Source organism: Simochromis diagramma, unplaced genomic scaffold, assembly GCF_900408965.1.
Source record: "Simochromis diagramma unplaced genomic scaffold, fSimDia1.1 OVJJ01000402.1, whole genome shotgun sequence".
Classification (NCBI taxonomy): domain Eukaryota; kingdom Metazoa; phylum Chordata; class Actinopteri; order Cichliformes; family Cichlidae; genus Simochromis; species Simochromis diagramma.
This window is the reverse complement of record NW_024386972.1, coordinates 2011051-2033502: the sequence shown is the minus strand read 5'-3', so window position 1 is coordinate 2033502 and position 22452 is coordinate 2011051. Positions and strand designations below refer to the sequence as shown.

Sequence of the window (22452 nt, the reverse complement as noted above, 5' to 3'; positions counted from 1 at the left end):
GTTAGTAAATGTTTAACACTGTATTTGTGTGAGCTTAAGTCCTTGTCGTCACTGCTATGCAAGCTACTTCACTGAACATATTATGTATTCAGATATTTTATGCTCCGGTAATTTTTATTTTTTTTTTACTTTTCACATAAAACAGCGGTGTTAAAAGGAGTTTTCTCGTGAAGCTTTACCATCAGTTGAAAAAAATGAAGTACACCCGATTTCTTGTAGGTTATAACTTGTAGAATTTAGCAGTAGTAAATGCAATGTTGCTTCAATTCCTTCAGGTTTCTGGACTTCAGTTTACACAACCCACCACAGCATTTAGTCAGGTTGAGGTCTGGACTTTGACTGGTTCATTGCAACACCATCATCTTTTCTTTTTCTGTCATTCTGTTGCAGATTTGCAGCAGTGCAATTGATCATTGTCAAATTTCAACAAGGTTTTAACTGTTTGACAGATGGCCTCACATTTGACTCTAGAATACATTGGTTTACGGAAGAGTTAATGGTTGACTCAATGATTCCAAAGTGTCCAGACCCTTCTACTGCAAAACAATCCCAAATCATCACCCTTCCATCACTGTGCTCCCACGTGGTATGAACTTTCTGCGCTGATATGTTGTGTTTGGTTTTCACCAAATGTAGTGCTGTGCATCATGATCAAATATTTCCATTATGGTCTTGTTGCTCCAAAGGACATTGTTCCAGAAGTCTGGTGGTTTGTTCAGATGCAACTTTGCAAACCTAAGCTGTGCTGGCATGACCTTTTTAGACAGAAGACACTTTTTTTCTAACAGCACTTCCAAAAGAGCAATACTTTATTAGTCTTTTTCTAATTGTGCTTTATGAACTTTTTTTCCCCCTTTCATGAACTTTAACATTTAACATGCTGTCCAAGGCCTGTAGAGTCCGAGGTGTATCTCTTGGGTTTTTGGTAATGTCACTGAGCATGGCATGGTCTAACCTTTGGTGGGATATCCACTGCTGGGAAAATTGTGGCATTGTGTTAACATACCTTCAAACTGCACAAACACTAATGTGAACACTGAGGGGCTTTTGATTTTTTTATTAGCGTTACTCTATTTTAAGTTGCAGTTTAAACCAAACCTGTGGTTTGATTTAAACCAGTGTTTCCTTAAATTGCGGAGCACAGATCTTCTGCTGGGCAGACAGAATGACTACTGGGGCCATCTGAGAAAACTTTGGAAAGCAACTGATCAAAATGAAGCATTAACCTCCAGAGGTGAAAAACAAAGCCAGAAATGTTAAAAAATGAAAATGCAACTGTGCTTTCATTGATGCACCTTGCTAACCATGCTCAATAACCTTAGCTGATAGCTTAGCATTTAACCCCCCAAACCTGGTTACGGGCCAAAATGCTAAAGTTGAGGCTTTGAAATGCATAGTCCAAAGACAACAGGTGACATGATGGTGTATACATCCATCTTTTATCTACAGTCTGTGCTGTGGGACGTACTCTAACGGAGGCTTAAATTTAATAAGGCCAGCTTGACGTCATATCTGTACATGTGAATTAGTTTCATTCTATTAATCTTTTTTTAACCACCTCACAGGTTGTTTTCTCTTTCTTCCACTTGGTGGAGCTAAATAGCTTTACTGGCTTTGTCAGAGCCAGTGAGCTGGGACGTGTTTTTTACCTATTTTCTTTCTCTGTGTCTCCATATTGTGTTCCGTTGAGCTGATGAACTGCACTGTGCACACAAACGAGCAAATTAAACCTGCAGTTTAAGTCCAGGAGATGCGAGTAGTGCGCTGCATTCAAAAAATCCTGCACAGCCAAGAGAGAGTTGAGGATGACTTAAGTACACCAATAATTATGATAAAAGGTTTATCATAATTATTATCATAAAAAAAGAAAATATTATCCTTTTAAGCTGATGCATGCACAGACTGAGTGTACAGCAAAATGGGCTCATGGACAATATTTTAATAAAGACTAATTAAAGGGTTACACGATCGACTGTAAATCAAATGTATTTTGCAGAAAAGCAGATCTCTGATTGTCTGTTTTATGTGTTTTTCATTCATCACATTTTTAACATTCAAAACATAAACTCATCAGGAATTAGTCAGTGTTCTCAAAGGGTGGTTTCAGACAGTTTTTTTTCTACTTTTGAATCAATATTACAATATTAATGAGAATGGATATCGTTAATACAATAATCACGAGTGCTGTGAGCACACAAGCCCCACTGACCTATAGTTGACTTAGTAGACTAGACTTAGTATAGTAGACTTTTTCTTTTCTTTAAACACCATGCTTTAACTTTAATGTCTCAAATTATGTGGTTATAACATCCAGTGTATTATAAAGAATAACTAAAAAATCATGTTTCATGTCTTCAAAGAAAATGATATTAACGCACTAGAAATTTTCAGTTTAGTCCAAACCACATGATGGCAGTTTATCTTTGTGGTTTTCCACTGGGTGTCACAAACAGGAAATTCTGTGCCCTACACTGGCTTATAGGAACTGAGTTCACCCATATTACTTTTTAAAATATAATTTTTATCATTTTGCCACAGTGATATGCAGTCATGTGGATCCGTTTGGTTTTATTTTAATAAGCAAAACATTTCCTTTGCTGCCAAGAGTTTTCTATTCAATGTTAATGTTGATGTTATGTTTGAATGCCTGACTACCTTTACACTGGGAAGTATATAGCACTACTCAAATGTTAAATATATTCTTATTGCCTCTGCCAAAAAGGTTATGTTGTTGGTAGCGCTTGGGTGCATCATTTTTCTGTAAACATGATTGCTAGAAAAGTTTTGAATGAATTCTGATCAAGCTTTGTAGGGGTGTAAAATTTGTCAATGTAATGATTTATTGGTGGAAAATTGACAAATTCGTTTTATAAATTAGAAACTATGATTCTTACAAGTGTGGTGTTTATTGTCAACATATAGAGAGTACCATATCTGAAGACTTAAACCTCTTTTTGACTTCTGACATTACCTTAAAGCTCGACAGAGTGATCTTAAGGTCAAAGTGGTAATAATGCTATGTAGAGCTATTTAAAATGATGTTTCTTACTACCATTGTCTGTATTTACAACATATAGGTATATAGGAAATGACATATGATGATATATTGGGATTTCTGATCTTATTTGACTTCTTCAAGGTCAAATAAGATGAAACTTTCATAAAATAACTATCTTCAAAAATTGATTCTGTTCATCTGGATGTAGCGTTTTCAGTGGGTGAAACGTTTCGTTACTCATCCAAATGACTATCCTTGTATTGGCAACATTTAGGATAAAATACTGGTATATGGGGTTTCTAAATATCACCTTAACATCTGCATCCAACTATCCTGTCACATATGACCTCACTTTCACATTTCACATTTTCATATCGACCCCAAAATGTGTTATAAACTGCAAACATCTTAAAGTACGATTAAAAAGAACAAAGATAACAAAATTAATATGCACAAAACACAAAACTATCCCCTTAAAAGTGCCTCGGTGAAGGTTTGCACTCTCTTTGTGCTTCTCGTTAAATTTTGTGCTCTTGATTTCAACTTTTACGATTTCAGTGGGCTCTCAACGGATGGACAAAAAGCTGCTTTTGGAGATCTAAACCTTTATTATGGGCTGCACAACAAAACAATTCTCATTCAAAACAAAAAAACAAACACCTTATCTAACATCGTAGTACAGGTGGGTGTTTTGTCTCAAATCCCTGATAAAATGTCTCCTCGGAATGATTTCTACATATTTACAAGCAAATAATTATTAGTTATTGCGTGACAGTAGAGGCCTGCACATGATTCGCTGCCTTCTCAGAGAGGATTGTCGAAGTGCATTATTTCCATCCTTTATTCTTCAGCTTTGTTCAGTAGCGTCAGTCTTTTCCTCTGTATGTGATGTTCGTAAAGGTTGATGTCGCTCCCTTGTAAAGAGGATTGTGCCCCTGTTAGTCAAACACACACGAGGAGATACGAGTCAAGGGGCGGTTTATGGTAATGACACAATAGAAAAGTCCACATTTAAAACAGCTATTTCATGTCATCATTTAAGCAGACATGCTAACTTGAGTGTGTGGTTTTGTGTTACTTGTGAGCAACTTAAACCTACTGTGATTCCTTGTGGTTTGAGGCCTGTGGGATTTAGTTGTGTTCTTTAGGCCACAAACAGGCTTATTACCAGTAAAGGCTGATTAGCGCTGGCTAATTTAAACCCAGCCCTTCCGTTGGCTGCTTTTTTGTTCTGTTGGTAGTAACAGCATGTAACAGAAATAATAAAAAACATCTTCAGACAACGGGAGCAAGACACTGCGTGTGTGGGCTTTTTGTGTGTGTGTGTGTGTGTGAGTATGTGTGTATAGGAAGGTGCAGGCATGTTTGCATACTTGAGTGTGTGCAAAGACTGCATTGAATCCTCAGTGCTTTCTATGATAATATTAAACAAATGCTGCACTTGCAGTTTCCCAATTCACTACTTCAGAGTCCGTTCACTTACTGTTTCCCACTTGGCGCGAGCGCGTTCTTCCTCAAATTTGGCAAACTCCCGTCTGTCGTGGATGGTAACCAGCAGCTTCCAGATAAGCAGAGCGGCCAAGCCCAGGAATAAAATGGCTCCTGCCACTGACAGAAGCACTACCAAAATGTCTGGACCCTTGGGGCAGTCTAAACAGAAGGAGGAAGTGATAAAGGAATGAGCAGATAAGCCAGAGGTCAGGCCAGAGGAAATGATTTTATAACTGTGTTTCATCTCTGGTTTTTATTGATTTAATCTCGCTAATATCGCAACGTAGACCCCTACTAACTGCAGTGAGTTTTCAGAGTCAGGGGTTATAACGCCTGTTATAAAGGCAGATGTACAGCTTTAAACTTAATAGCATGGTTCTTTTTAGCATGACTGACAGTTTTCTAATTGCCATCAGGTTTTTAAGTGATGGAAGAGAACAAGGGAAGCGTAACAGTCCTGAACAGGATGTTAAAGACCAGAGAGAAGAGTGGAAGATGGCCCAAAGTGGAAAACGGTAACATCTTACAGCAAGGCCACAATCCTCTCCTCCCTCACTGCGGTCAGGCAAAACTCTCCAGTACTCTGATTTGCACAATGTCGCACAATGACGGGCATTACGCTCCTTCAAAGAGTCACGGACATGAACCACTTCAAAAGTGGAACAACTCATCACATTTGCTAGCCTTGTCCGCATGACTAATTTCTCTTCAATAATTCCCCCAAGTATGTTTTACAGTCAAGTAGAGGGACTGCGAAAATTTAAGTTGCTTGTAAGGTTTGGGAATTTGAGGAGCAAAAGTGTCTTTTATATCTCTCACAATCTCTTACAGTAGTTCACTAATGTTTTGGCTACAAGTTTTGAGGCTTAATTAGTCCCCAGAGTGCAATCTTGCTCCAAAAAAGGTCTGCAGAAGTTCATACAGTATGAGTTATTTCACATGAGAAACTTCTAGATCTTTATTTTTCCACTGCGGTCTACTTGGTCAATTAAAGCGTATGTGACTCAATCAAAAAAGCTGATGAACTGAAAAATATTTGAGCCAAAATGTGATGACAGATATGAGGTAATCAAATATTATTCAACCACCCCCATACGGTCCTAAATTTAGAGTTCTCAGCATAAAAAAAAAAGACATTTTAAAGTTTTTTCTTAAGCTTCTCAAAAATGTGTAATGAATTAATACTAATCACACGTAGAAAGCATCAGCATTATGTGAATTTCTCCCTGAGGATGAATAAAGCATCCATACATCATTATTAACTTATTTTCTGGTCACCAGATGAGTCTCAGTGTGATATTTAGCTTGAACTTTTTATTTTTAATGCAATCTGATGCAAGCCTACTATGAAGTTTTGTCATTAAAAAAGTGTTATGGTGCTGCAGTGAATAAATATGTGGTACGCATGTATACACCGGACAACCAAATGATGAGGCGAAAGATGCCAACGTGTTAAACAGTAAGAATGCTCCTAGAGCTGTAATGCTCTATGGGTTCCTCATAATGTCGGTATACTGTATCTGTGTGGCGTGTGGTTACATGCACATATGCATGTGAAAAGCGGTGTTGGGCAACCAAAGCAACGAGGGCGAACTTTTACAGCCAACATCAAAGCTGCTCTCATCTTCCTCCTTCTATCATTATAAATTAGCTCTACTTCCTGCTCTTCAGCCGACCCTTTAATGCTCATAGCCCATCAAAGTCTACATGGAAATCAGTCTTGGCTGACACTATTGATTAATGTGATTTACCAACTTTTTCTTATGTTGTCTCGATTTTTTTTTTTTAAAGCTTAGACAGCTTTGAAGGGTGAGTGATACAGCTTCACATTTCCTTCGCTGTTCTTTTGCTTACTTATTTTCTTCCATATCCTCAAGAGGAGAGCACGAGAGGGCTTTCTCTCTGCGATATGTATAGTCAGCATGTTCCCGGAGGAGCTGGGCAGCTATTTACAGCCCTCTTTGACACGGCAGGGTGCCCCGTGTTCAAGGCAAATTGTGGTGTATTTCTCTGATACCCAGTTGTGCTTAAATTAAACACACACATTCATTAAAGGTAGACCCAAGTACAGATTTTCTCTGAGGGCAGAAAGCTATTTTACTGCCCCACACTTTTTCTATTTGGCCACTTAACAAGTGAGAGAGCAGGCATCGGGGAAGTGACAGCTTGTAGTTGGGTGAACACAAAGCACTAAAAAGTTTTGCCAGAAATTTCAAAAATGCAGATGATGGTGAAAGATTGTTGTTGCAGGTTTATCCTCATCTATTCAGCATTTGTGTTGATTACATCTGGTAAAAAAAAGCAACAGATTCATATTTATAACCCATAATATTAAATGACATTAAATTAGCAATTAACAGTAGAGATGAATCTTTTGACTGGCTAGGGAATGGAATCAGATTACTCTCTTTCATGCACGTACAACACGTACACAGTGGCGCAGGCAAATAGTTGCACGTGTACTCACAGTCACACACTAACATGAGTGACGACGCAAGTTTGCCACAGTAAACCATGGGGGGGGGGGGGAGTCACTATGAAAACATTTTTAACAAAAAACCTAATCACATACTTAAAACAACCATACCCAGCTATAATGGACATTTTAAAGAAGCTAACACCGGCAATGTTAGCGCTTAATGTTTCTTACCTGGCTCTTTGACAACAAAAAGGATGGATTTGCCACTGGCATCTTCATAATACTGAAAACGCTCCACGCAATCGTTCTCATCTTTGTAAGTGCAATTCACCGCATTTGTGTCATGGAGCTCTGTGTGGAAAAATGTTGACGTTACATTACAAGTTAGACAAAATGACCCCTTTAATGGATTGTTCCACTTTGTGCATTTATGGAATTATTATTAACATTAACCAGCAGTGCCAAAATACAAGTCATCTCACCTAATTCATCCACAAGAACAATCTCATCCTTGCAGATTCGAGAGCAGGTTTTGTCCTCAATCAGTTTGCCCCTCTTGAAGTGCTTACACTCCACACACTCCCTGTTAAAATGTAAAATATCAACAATCAGTTGATTTAAAGGAGCTAAATTGAATATCTCTGTATGTAAACTCACTTCTTCATGGTACAGGCGTCGGGGCAGGTGGGACACTTGTCACACGTGGCTCCGTAGGCACCTGGTTGCGTGCACTCGCAGGCTCCGCACACGCACTGACCCCTCCCGCTGCACAGGAGGCCCAGGCTGGACATACAAGTGTCTGTACGTCTGGAGCAGTTACAGTTCTCACCCTGCCAGTCTGGTGCGCACTGGCAGAAGCCACAGTTACAGACACCGTGCCCTGAGAATAAACAAAAAACAAGAGGAGGACAATGTGACAAGAAATTTTATGTGAAAAAGAGGGCGCAGCACGAGTTGGGGAAGAAGGACGCTTTTGGCATCTGGGATGGTTGTAACGTCAATCATTTGGCATCACATAGTTTACACACTGTCTTACACAAACGTATTTATTTTGTTGCAAGTTTTGACAAAAGCTTATACACATGCTCATTATTTTCATGGCTTTATTATTAAAGAAATTAATGTTACGTACCATTTTATAATCTGCTGGGCATAAGGTACCTTTACAAACTCACAAATTTAAAATAAATGCAATTGGGTAGACCTTTTTTAGGTGGTCAGCATGAGTTAGTAATGGCTGGCCACTGCTTATTAAATGGTTATGACTGAACTGACCACAAACCTGTGTCATACAATTCTTTTTGCCCTATTTACGGGCTCTTCTCTGTACCTTGAAAAAGATTTACCATGTTGCTTAGCCTTCAAACACTTCAAACACAGCATCTACAGCCATGCTGAAGTCAAGCTAGCATTTCATGGCAATAATAATAGCCAGAAATCTAACCCAAATTAAATTTAAAGGTTTAATTCAATTCAGTTTTATTTATAAAGCACTAAATTCCAACAAAAGATGCCACAATAATCCAGCAAAAACCCAACAATTAAAAGACTTTTTAATTGTAGCTAGTTAAAAATAAGTATTATTTCTTGCAGACATTCAGTGGTCCTGTAAGTTCATGACTTTACACTGGAAACACTGGAAACCAGAAGCGGAATATTAAACTGCTAGAGGTTAAAAACCTATTTCACTGTTTGTCTGCGGTGACTGCATTGCTTTTATATTTGGCTGCGTGATGAAGCGCATATCTGAGCAAATTTGTACACATTGTCTTGTTGTTATTCCACGAAACTCTGTGTGAATGTGAGTGTACATGCCAGTAAGAGAGACGGGGCAAAAACATTGTGGCTTTCCACCACAAAAAACAATGCCCAGATAAACAATGACACAGGAAGCTGCTTGGCACAGTCTAACTGGATAAAGGATGATCCACGGATAAACTGTCATTATCACATGGCCACAAGACCTCTAGCTTTTAATTAGATCATTCTGTGGAGGAAAATACAATGGTCCACACACTGAATAAGATATTTCAAGACAACAGAAGACTATGTGTGTTCTGCACACACATAGTCTCTGAACATTTCCAGTACTCTCCCTCTTGGCCCAACATGAGTTTATTTTTAGCATCATTACACCACACCAGCCAATGAGTAAGAATAAAGGTATTTTCATGTTACTCTATGGACTTTGGGGTGCACAGGAAAACATTTCCTTGTGAGACCGGCTGAGATGGATGTGGATAGTTTTTAGTGGCATATGAACTCTACTTAAAAACTACCTAATACAAGCTGCTTAGCAAATAAATTCAACCTAAATAGCATCAGGAGGTACTAGTGCATAAGTGTAATAACACTATGTCTACATGATATGAAAAGTTGCATTTGTATCAAAATATCTGTCATATAATTAAAAACAAAACAAAAACAAACCAAGAAACAGAACTGAACTATAAAAACGAAACTGAACTGATTGAACCCATGCTGGAAACTAAATTAAACTAAACAGAATGTATAAAAATGTAATGTAACACTGTAAAAGCTGTTCACCAGATGTGGAGTTCAGGGTCAATTAGCTTAGTTAGCTTAGCTTCCTTGTTAGCAAAAAGCAAAGAAATAAAGCTAGCCTGGTTATCCTTGCAGCTGTTGTTTTTAATTTTCTTTTGGCACAAATTAAAAATGGGAAAAATAAAACAGTAAGTTTTTAAGTAAGTTTGTGTTTGTGATCTCTGCACTTGGATAACATTTCCCCCTGCGTTCAGTGTTTATGCTAAGCTAGCTGCGAACAATAGTAAGAAAGTTAAAAAAAACAAAGAAAACTTTATTCTTACTTTGTTGCTGTTACAAGACTGCAACAGACAGTCATAAAAAAACAGCTCACCGATCTTATCAAAGCATTCAAATGAAATATTAAAGACATTAAATGCTGGTAATGTTGGGTTTAGTTTAAGGGAAAGTGGTAAAAACTGATTACATGTTGGATTTTTACTAATCGGGTCCTCATTAATGGGGTTTGGAATTAACAACACGCAAGCACTGCATTAATGACACGAGATTGATCATTTCATCAAACTTCTAAAGCAATAAACTTTTTTATTTTTTTACCATTACCTCTATTCTAACATGAGCCAAAATGTCTTGCCAGCAAACCCAATGATGCTTAGTGTCACGTGCATAATAGTTTTTCTTGAACATGTAGGCATTTTTTACATGACAGCATGTGATGTCATTCTGATACTTTCATGGTTTTGACACAGCAGCATGGTTTTTATTTAAAAGCACTAAAACATTGAAAGTAATAAAAAGTAAAGTGATAACCTCACCTCACTGTTTGAAAATCTCAACCACAACAAAGACACAAAATCTCTTGCGTAGAAGAAAATCACCATCAGTATGTTTTGTTGTGTGTTCATGAATCCCTTCAAATTCTTTAGTACAAAAGGTTTGGATGACACAAACATATAACCTGAGCTAACACTCACACGTAGTGCACATACACCAAACCAGATGTTTATTGTGAATGTAGCCCATATCCAGAGGGGAGAGTTTTTACTGTATATAATTCTTCCCAGATGAGGTGGGTGGCAAGTCAGTGTGGTGAAAGGGACAAACGACCTCAGCTATAAAAGTGCGCGCATTCTACAAAACTCTACCACAACCATACAGAAAAATCAAGATAGAAGTCAGTGGGTCATTTCGACCCACTACAGCTTTCGGGGGGGAACAGCTAAGGTTGGGCTATCTCTTGGCTGGGTATATCTCAGTTGTTTGCCAGCAACTTCACAGACCACTGTGGCCAGCCAAAAATAATAATAGAAAAAAAGTCCAGCACATACTATCTCTCCTGCACTACTTGCTGCCCTCACTAAACCCCAATGCACCATTTTGAAGTTAATCCTTGAACAGAGCTACTCCCATTTCTAGTCTTCCTTTAAAAAGCAAATACTGGTTAATAATTAAAGATAATTAAAGGTATCTACAGCAGGAAATTGAATATTTATAGGGAATAACAGACTATATTAGACTGTCTTAATATTTTTTGTAAATGGACTGATTCTTATATAGCGCTTTTCTACTCTCCCGGAGTACTCAAAGCACTCTATACAACATGCCACATTCACCAAATCACACCCGTTCTCACAATCACTTTCTCTTTACATAGTGCTTTCTAAATACATTCATACTCTGATGGATGTATCGAAGAGCAACTTGGGGTTAGTATCTTGCCCAAGGATACTTGACATGCAGACTGGAGGAGCCAGGGATTGAACCACCAACCTTCCACTCAGTAGATGAGCTGCTCTACCTCCTGAGCTACAGCCTGTTGACTAAACTGTTGACCATTAAGCACATCACTGATTAATACTCATTCATTTAAAATCCTAAAGCAAAGTAAATACTCAAGAAGCCTGCATGTCTTTCTTACTGTAACTCACGAGGCCTTACCCGAGCAGAGTTCTCCCTTGTAGCGCAGGCAGTTGAAGTCATCACACTCACACAGCTTTCCCCACACTTTCCCAAAGTCACTGCTGTGGCACACGCACTGGCCACACACGCAGTCTCCGCGGCCGCTGCAGATAGCCGACTGAGGTCCTCCGGATCCTGCAGGTCCACTGCAGCGATCCTGCGCCATGGGGTTGTAATCGCCTTCGGCACATTCGCAATGTGGTCCTAAGCGACCTGGGTGGCACAGGCATATGCCACACTCAAAGGTGCCATTGCCGTTGCTACATTTGGGGCTATCAGGCTGGGCTTTGGCCTGGCACTTGCAGTCGCACTCAAAGGTGACAGTGATGGAGAGGGCGTCCTTGAAGCCCACAGGTTTGATGATAAAGGTTTTCTTTTTTTTGGATGGGCAACCACGAGCACGAGCCTCCACACTGAAAGAGACCTGCCAAAGAGCACAGAAGCGTAAAGAAAAAAGGAGACACTTATACTAATTTTTACTTGTTTCTTTTTTTTTTATGGCATCCAGACTCAGCATTATCTAATCACTGTCAGAGAAAACAGCACAAAGCAGATGTAACACAAGGAATGCCTCCAAATGTATTTAGTCAAAGTAATTGTTCATCCAGTGCTGCATGCCAGATCTGGTAAATGTGGGGAGTTACTACATCTGGAGAGATGGCCATATATGGAAATAATAATAGCAGCTGAGGTAAAGAGAAAGAAATGTGTAGAGGCCAGAAAATGTCACCTGGAGTGAAGAAAGACAAAGAAAAATAGCCATAGACGCTTAGATAAAGAAAAATGCAAAAACTAACAAAGAGAACTATTTAAAAAAGGATCTTAAGACAAAAAAACATGAAGAATAAAAAATAAAGTTAGAGACTGTCATTTGTTTTTCCATCTTTTACTCCTTGACACTATGAGAAAAAGGGAAAATCCAACTCAGATAGAAGAAATAAGGGAAATGGAAACATACCAAAAAAAAAAGACCCATATGGAACTAATTTGTTATTTTTGTTTATAGGGAACAATGGTCTCTCGAGATGGGTTGTATTTTGAGTACAAGCAGAATCTTTTAAATATGAATTGTTAAAATATTCCTTGAAAAAACTAAATGCGTTTAGGCGACTGTGTCCTTCTTTAAAAAATTACAGTAACAAAAAAAAACTACACTGAGAGTAAGTTAATTAGTCTCATGAAGGATGTTTTCCTGAGTGTGGCCTGTACAGTATGTAAACAATCACGATCACTGTACATCCTTATCTGAAACAAATAAAGCAAGGAAACAACCATGTACAGTCAACTAGGTGCGACAGAGGTTATGATTAACACCTGTAGATAAAGATCACAGTCAGATTACTGTCTTTCTCCCCTTTCTGTGGTAATTCAGAATCTACCTTATTAATCCTAAATCTTCTTTTATGTGGGTAAAGTTTTTGGGCCACCTTTCTTTGGTTACTCATGTTGTGACTACATTGTAGAAAAAGTGCACTATTAATCTGAATATATAACTAGCTTTGTAATACTCCATTTAGTCAAAATATCACTTAACAAGCATTGGCCAGCCATTACTAACTCATGCTGACCACCTAAACAAGGTCCACCCAGTTGCATTTATTTGAACTATTTTATATAACTGTTGATAAAGATCATACGTATTGTGAGTATTATGAGTAGATCATGACTATTACTGTTTACAGTAATGGGAAAAAGTTCACCCTCTTTCAATTCTAAGATTTTACACATGAGAACACAATACAAAGTCCTTAGCAGGTCCTAAAATGATTTGAATATAAGTTCGGATGAACAGCAACACATGAAATATAACACTGTGTTATTAGTTATGTGGCAAAAACTAAACCAAAATGGAGAAGTAGTGTATGAAAAACCATGTACGCCCATGTGCGGGCTAACGCCCACTCACATCCTCGGCCTTCTGCCCTCAGGAAATCACATGATAGGGTGGGGCTAGGTTTCACAATGAGTTCACCTAAAACCTTGGGTGATTGTGTCCTACACCTATTTTCACACCTTGGCTTGTGTCATTAGGTAGAGAATCATTAGGGGTCCCTATGGGGGACACGCCCATAGGGCTTAAATCTGGGACTCTCCACCATTTGACCCTAGAACTGAAGAAGCTTCTTAAGAGGTGAAACGTCTTCAAGCAACTTAAAGAAGTCCAGACGCTTTTCTTTCCAAGCTCCTTAGACTACGATGAGCTGGAGAACGATCACAGACATGTACGCCCTTACTGTTTCCATAGCAACAGGGTATATAACAGCCAGGTCGAATTCATTTTCATTTTGGCAGATGGCCGCGCTGCCTGTACTGGAGGTTTCTTCCTGTTAAAAGGGAGTTTTTCCTTCCCACTGTTGCCAAAGCTCTCGCTCATATGGGGGTCATATGATTGTTGGGAGCTTTCTCTGATTTTTTTGTATTATCGTAGAGCCTTACGGTATAAGGTGTCTGTTGTTGTAATTTGGCGACGTATAAGTAAAACTGAATTAAATTAAATTTAATAAACTGATCATCAGTGGTTTGCGTAGTTTGTTGGTCTGGCGCATTCAGTTATGTGTGATTTCCAAACAATATATAATCCATTATTCTACAATGAGAAAGATGATTTATAAATAGCAAACATTCAAGCAGTTACCAGTCTCCCCAGGAATGGACTGTTGGAACGTCCAGTACTCAGAGAAACTGTAAAAAACACAACTCAGACTCTACAGGCCTCTTTTAGCATGTTAAATGTTAAAGTTTGTGACAGTAAAATTAGAAAAAGACTGACCAAGTATGACGTGTTTGCAACTTTTTCCAGGAAAAGGCCTCTTTCTCCAGGCCTCTCTAAACAGAACATGGCAGTATGGCTTAGAAATGCTGTGGGGGGGCCTTAACAAAGCGCTACATGAATGAAGGCTTGAAAATCTCAATTAAGGAAGTGGTCATGATGATACAAACTAATGAATCATGGGGCGTGCTTAGTTTTTTTACACACAACTTCTGTTTTTGTTCATTAATCATGTGTTGCTGTTCATCTAATGAGATGAGATTTAGTGAGATTTACAACGTGGTAAAGACCAGAGCTGCCTTATAAGAGTTCAAAAGTAAAAATATGAAAATGGGAACTCCACTCCAACTCACACTGTGGTGATTTTGCTGTACTGACCACAGATAGACGTACAGCCACGTCTCTGTAATATGAAGCCAAACCTTGTAGTTGCAGTGCAAAGTCTAGAAGAACTAACCGTATCTCCTATTTTGAGCCCAGAGCAGGATTTGAGGCCAGGAATGACCTCTCCATTCAGGCAGGTGGCGTTGAAGGAAAGAGACAGTTCCTCTGGGACGCCTTGCAGCTCCAGTTCCACCTTGGAACGAATTTTCTGACGGCAACAGAAAAAAGCAGGAAACACAAACACGCACACATAGCAGGTGGTTTTCAAGACGGGTCATTTCCTTCGCTTAAATATGAGTCAAACAAGTAACTCATAGCAAATTATACACGACATCTTACTGACTTCTCTAATGACTTTATATTTAAGTGTATATTGCAGCGCAAACAGCTAGAATTACTTTTCAGCTCATTCACCTGCATAATAAACTCACATTCAACATAAATAATGAAACCCAGCCAACAGCCTCCTACATTTGGTCAGCTTCACACTTCAGCCACTGGGGAATTTCTCCCGAGACTCTGACTCTACACTGCGTATGACTCACATGCTGTGGGTGTGTGTCAACAAGCACATGTCATCCCCTCAAACACTGTCTCGCCAAGGATGTGTGAGCGTGTGTGTCTGCATGTGCGTGTGTGTTGCACTCACTTTGTACGCCTTTAATATGAGCTGAATAACATTTCCCGAGTCATTGGACAGCGTTCCCACTGTGGTGCCAGGAATCAGCTCACTGTAGTTCTACAACGCACGCAGACAGAGAGACTGTTCTAATCCTGCATCATCAGGGAGTCTTTTAATCATTTATCGATTGCTGCAAATGTCATCTGCATCTCATTAGTTGCAAACATAGAATGCACCCATCCAATACCCACCGAATAAAGATTGCTAATTATTTGATATTAATTCATTACTGTCAAGATGATATTTTAGTACATTTTCATTAGTTAATTTGTTCCAATGGATTGCTGTTATATTATCCATCCATCTTGTTGTCCCATTCATGGTTGTGGTAGGCTTACCACAGGGTGCTATGTGACAGACTGCACAGGATAACACAAAGAGACAGACAACTATTCACATTCACACCTTTGGGCAATTTTAGAATCACCATTTAACCAAACTCCACCAACTGCACGTAAATGGTAAGTTTCTAAGTGCTTTCTATCTAACATTTACACCCATTCAAACTCTGATGAACCCATCAGAAAGCAACTCAAGGTTCAGTATTTTGCCCAAGATACCAGAGTATCCAAAGAAAACCCACAGACTCCACACAGAAGGGCTCCAGCCAGATGGTGGACCTTCTTCCTGTGAGGCAACATTGCTAACCACCATGCTACCATGCTACTGAAAATTATAAACAGTAATTTATACTGCAAGTAAAACTAATGCTAAAATATTTGTATGTTTTTTCAGTTGTTTTCTGAGTAAATGGCAGAGCAAGTACAAAAAGAAAAACCAATAGTGGGTATTTAGAGAAATTAAGCCACTGTTTCCGCTAGCTTCTGTGGTTTGGTTGATTTTTTCAGTTGCGAGTTACATCAAATGTGTGAAAACCAAAACATCCAAAATGCATGATATAAATGTGACGTGCTATTAGTGCATGAAAGTCGCATGTACCCGGTTATCTTTTTGTGACTTTACAGTCACATTTTTCTTTCATTTATCAGTTTGGACTCATTTTATGTAATTATTATATTTTCTTGTTTTATTTTTTATTTCTGTTCTTAGCCTCTATGACTGATTCCATGTTTTCACCTGTAATTTCCTGCTAATACTAACTTTACTGGGAAGTTCTGTGGGTCAGCTGCTGTTGTTTTTAAATGTGCTGTATTCATAAAAGCTACTTGACTCGACATGCAATAGTTTCCATCCAGTAGCCAAAACTATGTATAAAATACTGTTTGACACCAGTTGGATGTACTAGTGTTTCCAGTTTTGGAAAAACTGACTTTGTCTCCTTCGGTGTCTGAGTAGTGTGCAAACAGTGATTTCCAATGCAGCTTCCAAGAATGTTTCATTTTTTTTTTAAAAACAGTGCGGTTCAGTGGACTTCTCTGAAAACACTACTTCTTATTAAAAGAGGATATTTGTTTTCATTTTTAAAAAATGCTTAGTTTATGTTTGCATTTTTTGTTTTTTGAGCAATTATGTTGTAACAGAAGGGGATCGTGTCCACTGCAGAGCTCCTCACCTGGTAAAGGGCAACCACAGGGTTGGTGACTGCAAAGATGAGGTTGATGTTGTTCTCTGACATCTTCTCCGTGATCAGAGCAAGAGATGGATAATCCTGTGGTAACAAAAGGACAATGAAGTTAGCACATACCGCTTCCGTGGTTTCCCTTCATTGCCGTCTGTGCACACAAATACTCGGCTTTAATATGCGCTAACCATGGTCGTAGACTTGCTGTACATATTATCAGAGTTCAGGTGGCATCGTCCATCGTTGGGCTGCACGATTCCAGCCAGACGACCATCCAGAGCCACGTGAGTCTTTGCGTCTGAGGTGAAGATCAGAAGGTGGGAAGCATCTGGACGCCAGCCGATCTGCTCCTGGTTCCCATCAAACCAGGTAACAGAAAAGGAGGAAAGTAAACAATAAAGAATTTTTCAGTTCTTTTCAAACAGCAAATCTCCTTCTGATTAACTTAATTTTACCACCCAGCCTTTAAATATTTCTGAGCTTAGATGTGCGTGACGGAGGAGTAAAAGAATGCCAAACCAAATCTCAAGTTATGTCTGTGAGAAGGGGAAACGTGTGTGCTCGTGCAGTCTGCCGCTCCACCTTGCACACAGCAGCCTGGATGATGGCATCAAAGCCTCCCTCCGGGGCATCTCGGTTTCTGGACACCATCTGCTTCTTCACCTCCTCCGTGAAGCGGCCCACTTCCTCCGTCAGAGACAAGACATGTTTGTAGCCAAACTGTGGCAGACAGGTGGTATTAATGCTGCCAAGTAAAGAGAAATTAAATGTTTACTTTGACAGACAGCATCAGGGTTCATCCAAAAGTGTTGTCAACTCCAATAACTGATGACATCTCCACCCATCACCACCCTCAAGAACAATGTTTATGCACAATATAATATGTATGTAAGAAGCAAACATGTTCAGAAGTCATTCAATTAGAACAACTGCAATTTTGTTATGAAATTGAATGCAAAATCTTTACAAAATGCAGTTTACCTGCAGATGTCTTCTTGGTTGGTTATGCCTTACAAACCGGCTAACTATATTTTCACATTTTTGACATCACTGGTATTTTAATGTTAAGTAATATATACATAAACAAGAGCGGTTAAGAGTGCAAGTCCCCCTGAAGGGCAAGGCCTATACCAAAACTTTGATGCTATATGCTGATGTCAGCATCGTTTTCTGTCAGTGTGAAGTCCTGTAATGTTGCATTGAAAAAAATGCTTTAAAAAGCTCAGATATAGAGAATGCTTATGTGCTACAATGACTAATAGTCTGGAGATGATGCAATGGAAACTAAAGCTTTTTCCTAATCTGAGTGACCCTAACCTTTGACCTATGAGCTACGACCTTGAACCATTACATACTAAAATGGTGTATTTATCTTTACCCATACAATAGGAGCAGAATTTGCTGGAATCTATAAGCTGCAAAAACTTGAGATTTTAAGCTATAGTCATGCAGTGTATGATTTTGCCAAACTTTATGGTATCATTGTGAAATTGTAGGGTGTCATAATTGAAACAATAAAATGTGTGTTGTACAGTTCTCTCCATGCCCGTTCTTATGGTGTAATATTCAATATGGCTTCTTGAAAAATTTTTTTAATCTATCGCTAACCTTAGGTGCTAACAATGAAGGTCAAGGTCAAATCTTCGCCCCCAAGCGCTAGTATAGAGTTGTGAAGTTTGATGAAGAGCCATTAAAAACATGTGAGTAATAGAATTTTTTAAAATTGATTTTGACATTTGCTGTGACCTTGACAAGATTTTCACCAAAATTAAATCATCTTGAGCTTTTATTGATATCTACCATCACACAAAATTTGAAAATGATATCTTGAAAACTGTGGATGCTATAAGTTGTATATAAGTCTAGAGTTGTGAGCGGTAAAGTCTGGGCACTGTTGGTCTCATGCATGTCAGTTTTTGACCAACAACCAAAGTACAGCATCATCCGAAAGCCATCAAATAACCTGGCATGGGCAAAAGGAAAAACAAAAAAACCCAATAAACCTTTAAGAGATTTCTCCTTTGTTCATAATTCATATAAAAAACTTTCTTTACTGTGAACGTACCCTCCTCTCGCTCTCCCTTTCTGCTGCAGCCTACTATAAATTCTTCACTTTTCTTATCTTTTATCAAAACATTCCTACAGTCTGGGTCTCACTTTACATGAGCGGGAAAGCAAATGACCCTGGAACCATCAAATCAACGTCACAGGAGCCTCTGGCTGCACTTATGGCACTGGGATGCTCTTCCTCCCTGAGTAGATTACCTGTGGCTGATTCACAGGAGCTGACCAAGCACTTAGGAGCCACTGTGAGCCTTTAACAAGTGCTGAGGCTCCGAGACTGCTCGCGTTATTGCTGAGCAACGCTGTGTTTAAATATGTCTTCACAAGACTGACATCATCTGCGTAATGCAGGTACTTAACACACGCAGACGTAAATACTGAAACCACTGAAATCAACACCGGTGGTGACATATGAAGCGTGAAAAAACATTATGGGGAAACAACACCAGATCTGGTTTAAACCCATGATTTTATCTTAGATTTACCTGTAGCAGGGGTTCTTTACAGCCTCTTTTGGTGAAATGTACATGTAAGGTGAGAGCGGCTTGTCCACAAAAGCTCCAAAGCCCATGCGCAGGTTGCTGGTGGTGCGGTTCATGGCCTCCGCCAGGCCTTTGCCGAGCGTCCTCAGGCGGGTGAGATCATCATTCATGGAGTAGGAGAGATCCATTAAGTAGTAGAGATCTACGGGGTAGTCCTCCACCTGCCGCACCTTCACTGTGAAACGTTTAGCATCATCTAGAAAATGAGATGAAGAAATAGTTAAACATTGCTTCCTGATTTTACTGTTCTTCTCGTTCCCTCAGAGAGAACAGTTTCACTCATTTCCTGTGAAACTGTGTAAAAAACCTTATATCCTTATATGTAGGTGCTCACCCGGCCTGAGGGTGATGTGTATTTTCTGAGGCTTTATCTGGGTGACAACTTGCGTCGCTCCCGCTGCCTTGTTGCTGAGGGGCCGGTCCTCGATCACCTGCAGTTTGCTGGTTGGAAACTCCAGAGCTGATGTGGTACAGCCCGCTGCCAGCAGATTACTTTTCAAATCACAGCGGGACAGGCCAGCAACTCCGTGGCCAAAGTCCTGAAAAAAGATGTAGGACATTTTAAAGAGAAAAAGCAAACTCGTTGATCTGAATGTAGATTAATTTCCAGTTGTAATTAAATTCAAGAAAGGAGAGCATATCTGACTGATTTAAAGAGTAAAGTGGAACGGGGAGGACCAGGAGTCTAAAACGGCCTAATCTTATGTTTCCTTTTAGTACTTCAATAAACTTTGCACCCGAAAGAAGTTCAACCAGTTCCTCTCTTGTAGAGGCTGAAGTCATCCTGAAAAAGTATGTTGACTCCCATACTTAATTTCACTATATTAAATCACTGCACTCATTGGTTTGAACCAGAAAATATGACTGTATCCTCGTACACTAACAAGATGTCAGTCACTGAGTTCTGAGTCCCTGGACTCACATAAGCATCCTACTCAGAGTCAGTGAAGCAGTTAAAACCCTTCCTTTTCTGTCCTTCTAACTTTGAAAGAGACATGTTGTCTTGTTCACAAATCCAAACCCAAATATTTTAAAATGTGCATGGAGTCAAAGACTAGAAGTGGCTTCACCACAGAGACCACTGAGAGTGTTCTTCCAAACCAGATTATAGCTGGCTGATGAAGAGATCTGTACCACCGTGTACCAGTCTGGTTGGCAGAAAGCTCAGCTTGTAAATGAAGTGAAGTGGGGGGGAAAAAAGGGACCCAACCTCTTTGGAGCACCACGCACAGCTGGGGTGCACATCCAGACACTCCTTGCATGTGCTGGCTCCTCTGGAGGTGCAGACATTTGAACCTGGAACCAGGAGAAGAAGCACTAGATTGATTTAACTGATACTGATTGGTTCCTTTCACTAAGAGGAACATTTGGGTGTGGGTGTGAATTCTCTTGTTTTTCTGAGAGATTTCAACTTTTTGGCTTCAGAACAGAATTTTAGGTCATTTCTCGTCAAGGAAGATGAAGCTCAGAGAAAACATTCTTAAACTAGCAATGCATTACCAAGTAAAACCAGTCTCAGACATGTTCATGCGTTATGCAGTGATAAAACAAAGCATTGACTGCAGCCACAAGGTGAATTGTGGTTTAAGATAAGTAAATTATCAGCTGCATGTGGCAAACACTTTGTGTTCACTAAAGCTAGCACAAGCATCTGTGTTGTCTTGAATATAAGACTATATTTCACTGAAATAGGCTTCAACTACTGCACCAACATATGAAGAAAACAATTTTAAAGATCAACTCAAAAAATGTAAACTAAACATCTGCATTCCCAAATGCTAGGAAACAGTGACCAAGATGGTTTATGAAGATCTGTTCTGTTTTGCGAGCATGCTCGTGAGACTGCATGTATGCACCCACTCTGTGTTACACGTTATGTTCAATCCAGTCGTTTGTGCCACTTAAAATACCTTAATAGAACTGTTATGTTATAGCTGTTGTATTTTCTGCTGCCCTCTTGGTCAGGTCTCTCTTGAAAAATGAGGCTTTTATCCGGATAAATAAAGAATTTGCCAAAAACTGATTGCAGCTTCTACCTTTCTGGCTCAAATAACTTGATATCATTCACAAAAGTTTGATGGATTACAGCAGTTTAAATGCCAGTAATCATTTCTGGCAAATACCGGCAATCACTTTTTGGCAGATGATCACTTTTTAAAGTCTTAGCAGAGTTCCTTAAAGGAAGGAAGAGACAGAAAACAGTTAAACTCACCACAAACTGCTGCTATTCCCGCAAAGAACAAAACCCACACGCACAACATCCTCTGCGTCTGGAGAGCGCTCATCGTGCTGAGGGCTCTCTGAGAGGACACAGCTCGCCAGTCAGCTGAGGTGTGTGTATGAGGAGAAACGAGCAAGAAAAAAATACAACCCTTTGTAATCCAGGCAACTCCAAATAGAGTCAAATGTCTCAGAGCCACCCCTCTACTCCCCATGCTGAGCTCTCATTATTATACTACTAAATATAGTGGGCGGGGAAAGCGCAGCATCCAAAATTGCGACTTTAGGAAGTTTTCTGTTGGCGAAGGGCAGGTTTCGTCATCTGATATGTCAGATTAATGGAGTACGTTTTTGAAACACTGTTAATAAAGTAAGTTTCGTAGGAAAAAACCCAATAAATTAAATATATCTAAAGCCTAAATGCTATTATTTAACGTAAAAAAATCGGTTTCTGCTTAAATGAAGGTTGTTGTTTTTTTTTTTAAACACAGTGGGAAATATTAAGCATAGGTTTTTAATTAGGATTTACCGAGTAATACCCGTGAACGTCAGGTACACCGACTGCACGCTGCCCACTAGTGGACAATAGCTGTAAGGACTGAAAAAACCACAGTGCTCCTTTTTGGCAGGTCTGAACAATTGCGTGCAGGGTGCAGGACTGGAAGAAATGTCCACTGTTTCATAAGTGAGTAATACAAATGTTTCTTTGGCGACTTAAAGGCAACAAAATTAGAAGAATTTAGTTTGTTCTGGAAAAAAATTCATTTAAAACTAATGAAGCAAACTGACTGATGGACACATAGCGAAATTATTTAGTTTCTGCTTCTCCCTTTAAAGTCCCTAAGAAGCACTAACTTTGAATGAACTGAAGAGTTCTCCCTCATGTATGCTCTTAA

The 22452-nt window shown here is 39.3% G+C and overlaps 1 protein-coding gene across 2 annotated transcripts; it reads right to left on the bottom strand.

Annotated features, from left to right (window-relative positions):
* Nucleotides 1–3272: 3272 nt before the first annotated feature.
* On the bottom strand, nt 3273–21772 carry LOC120737942 (integrin beta-3-like). Of its 2 annotated transcripts, XM_040038893.1 has the most exons (15): nt 21549–21772; nt 20547–20632; nt 19671–19875; nt 19280–19532; nt 17313–17475; nt 16919–17080; nt 16722–16817; nt 15176–15265; nt 14600–14734; nt 11352–11796; nt 7566–7788; nt 7391–7491; nt 7140–7259; nt 4482–4648; nt 3273–3933 (listed from the first exon to the last, which is right to left on the bottom strand). In XM_040038893.1, exons 1-15 carry the CDS (start codon nt 21769–21771, stop codon nt 3865–3867), a joined length of 2538 nt encoding a protein of 845 aa, XP_039894827.1. In that variant the 5' UTR covers nt 21772; the 3' UTR covers nt 3273–3864. The 2 variants fall into 2 exon arrangements, with proteins under 2 accessions (XP_039894827.1, XP_039894828.1); XM_040038894.1 differs by lacking the exon at nt 20547–20632 and having other exon boundaries at nt 21549–21771.
* Between the last annotated feature and the right edge of the window lie 680 nt (nt 21773–22452).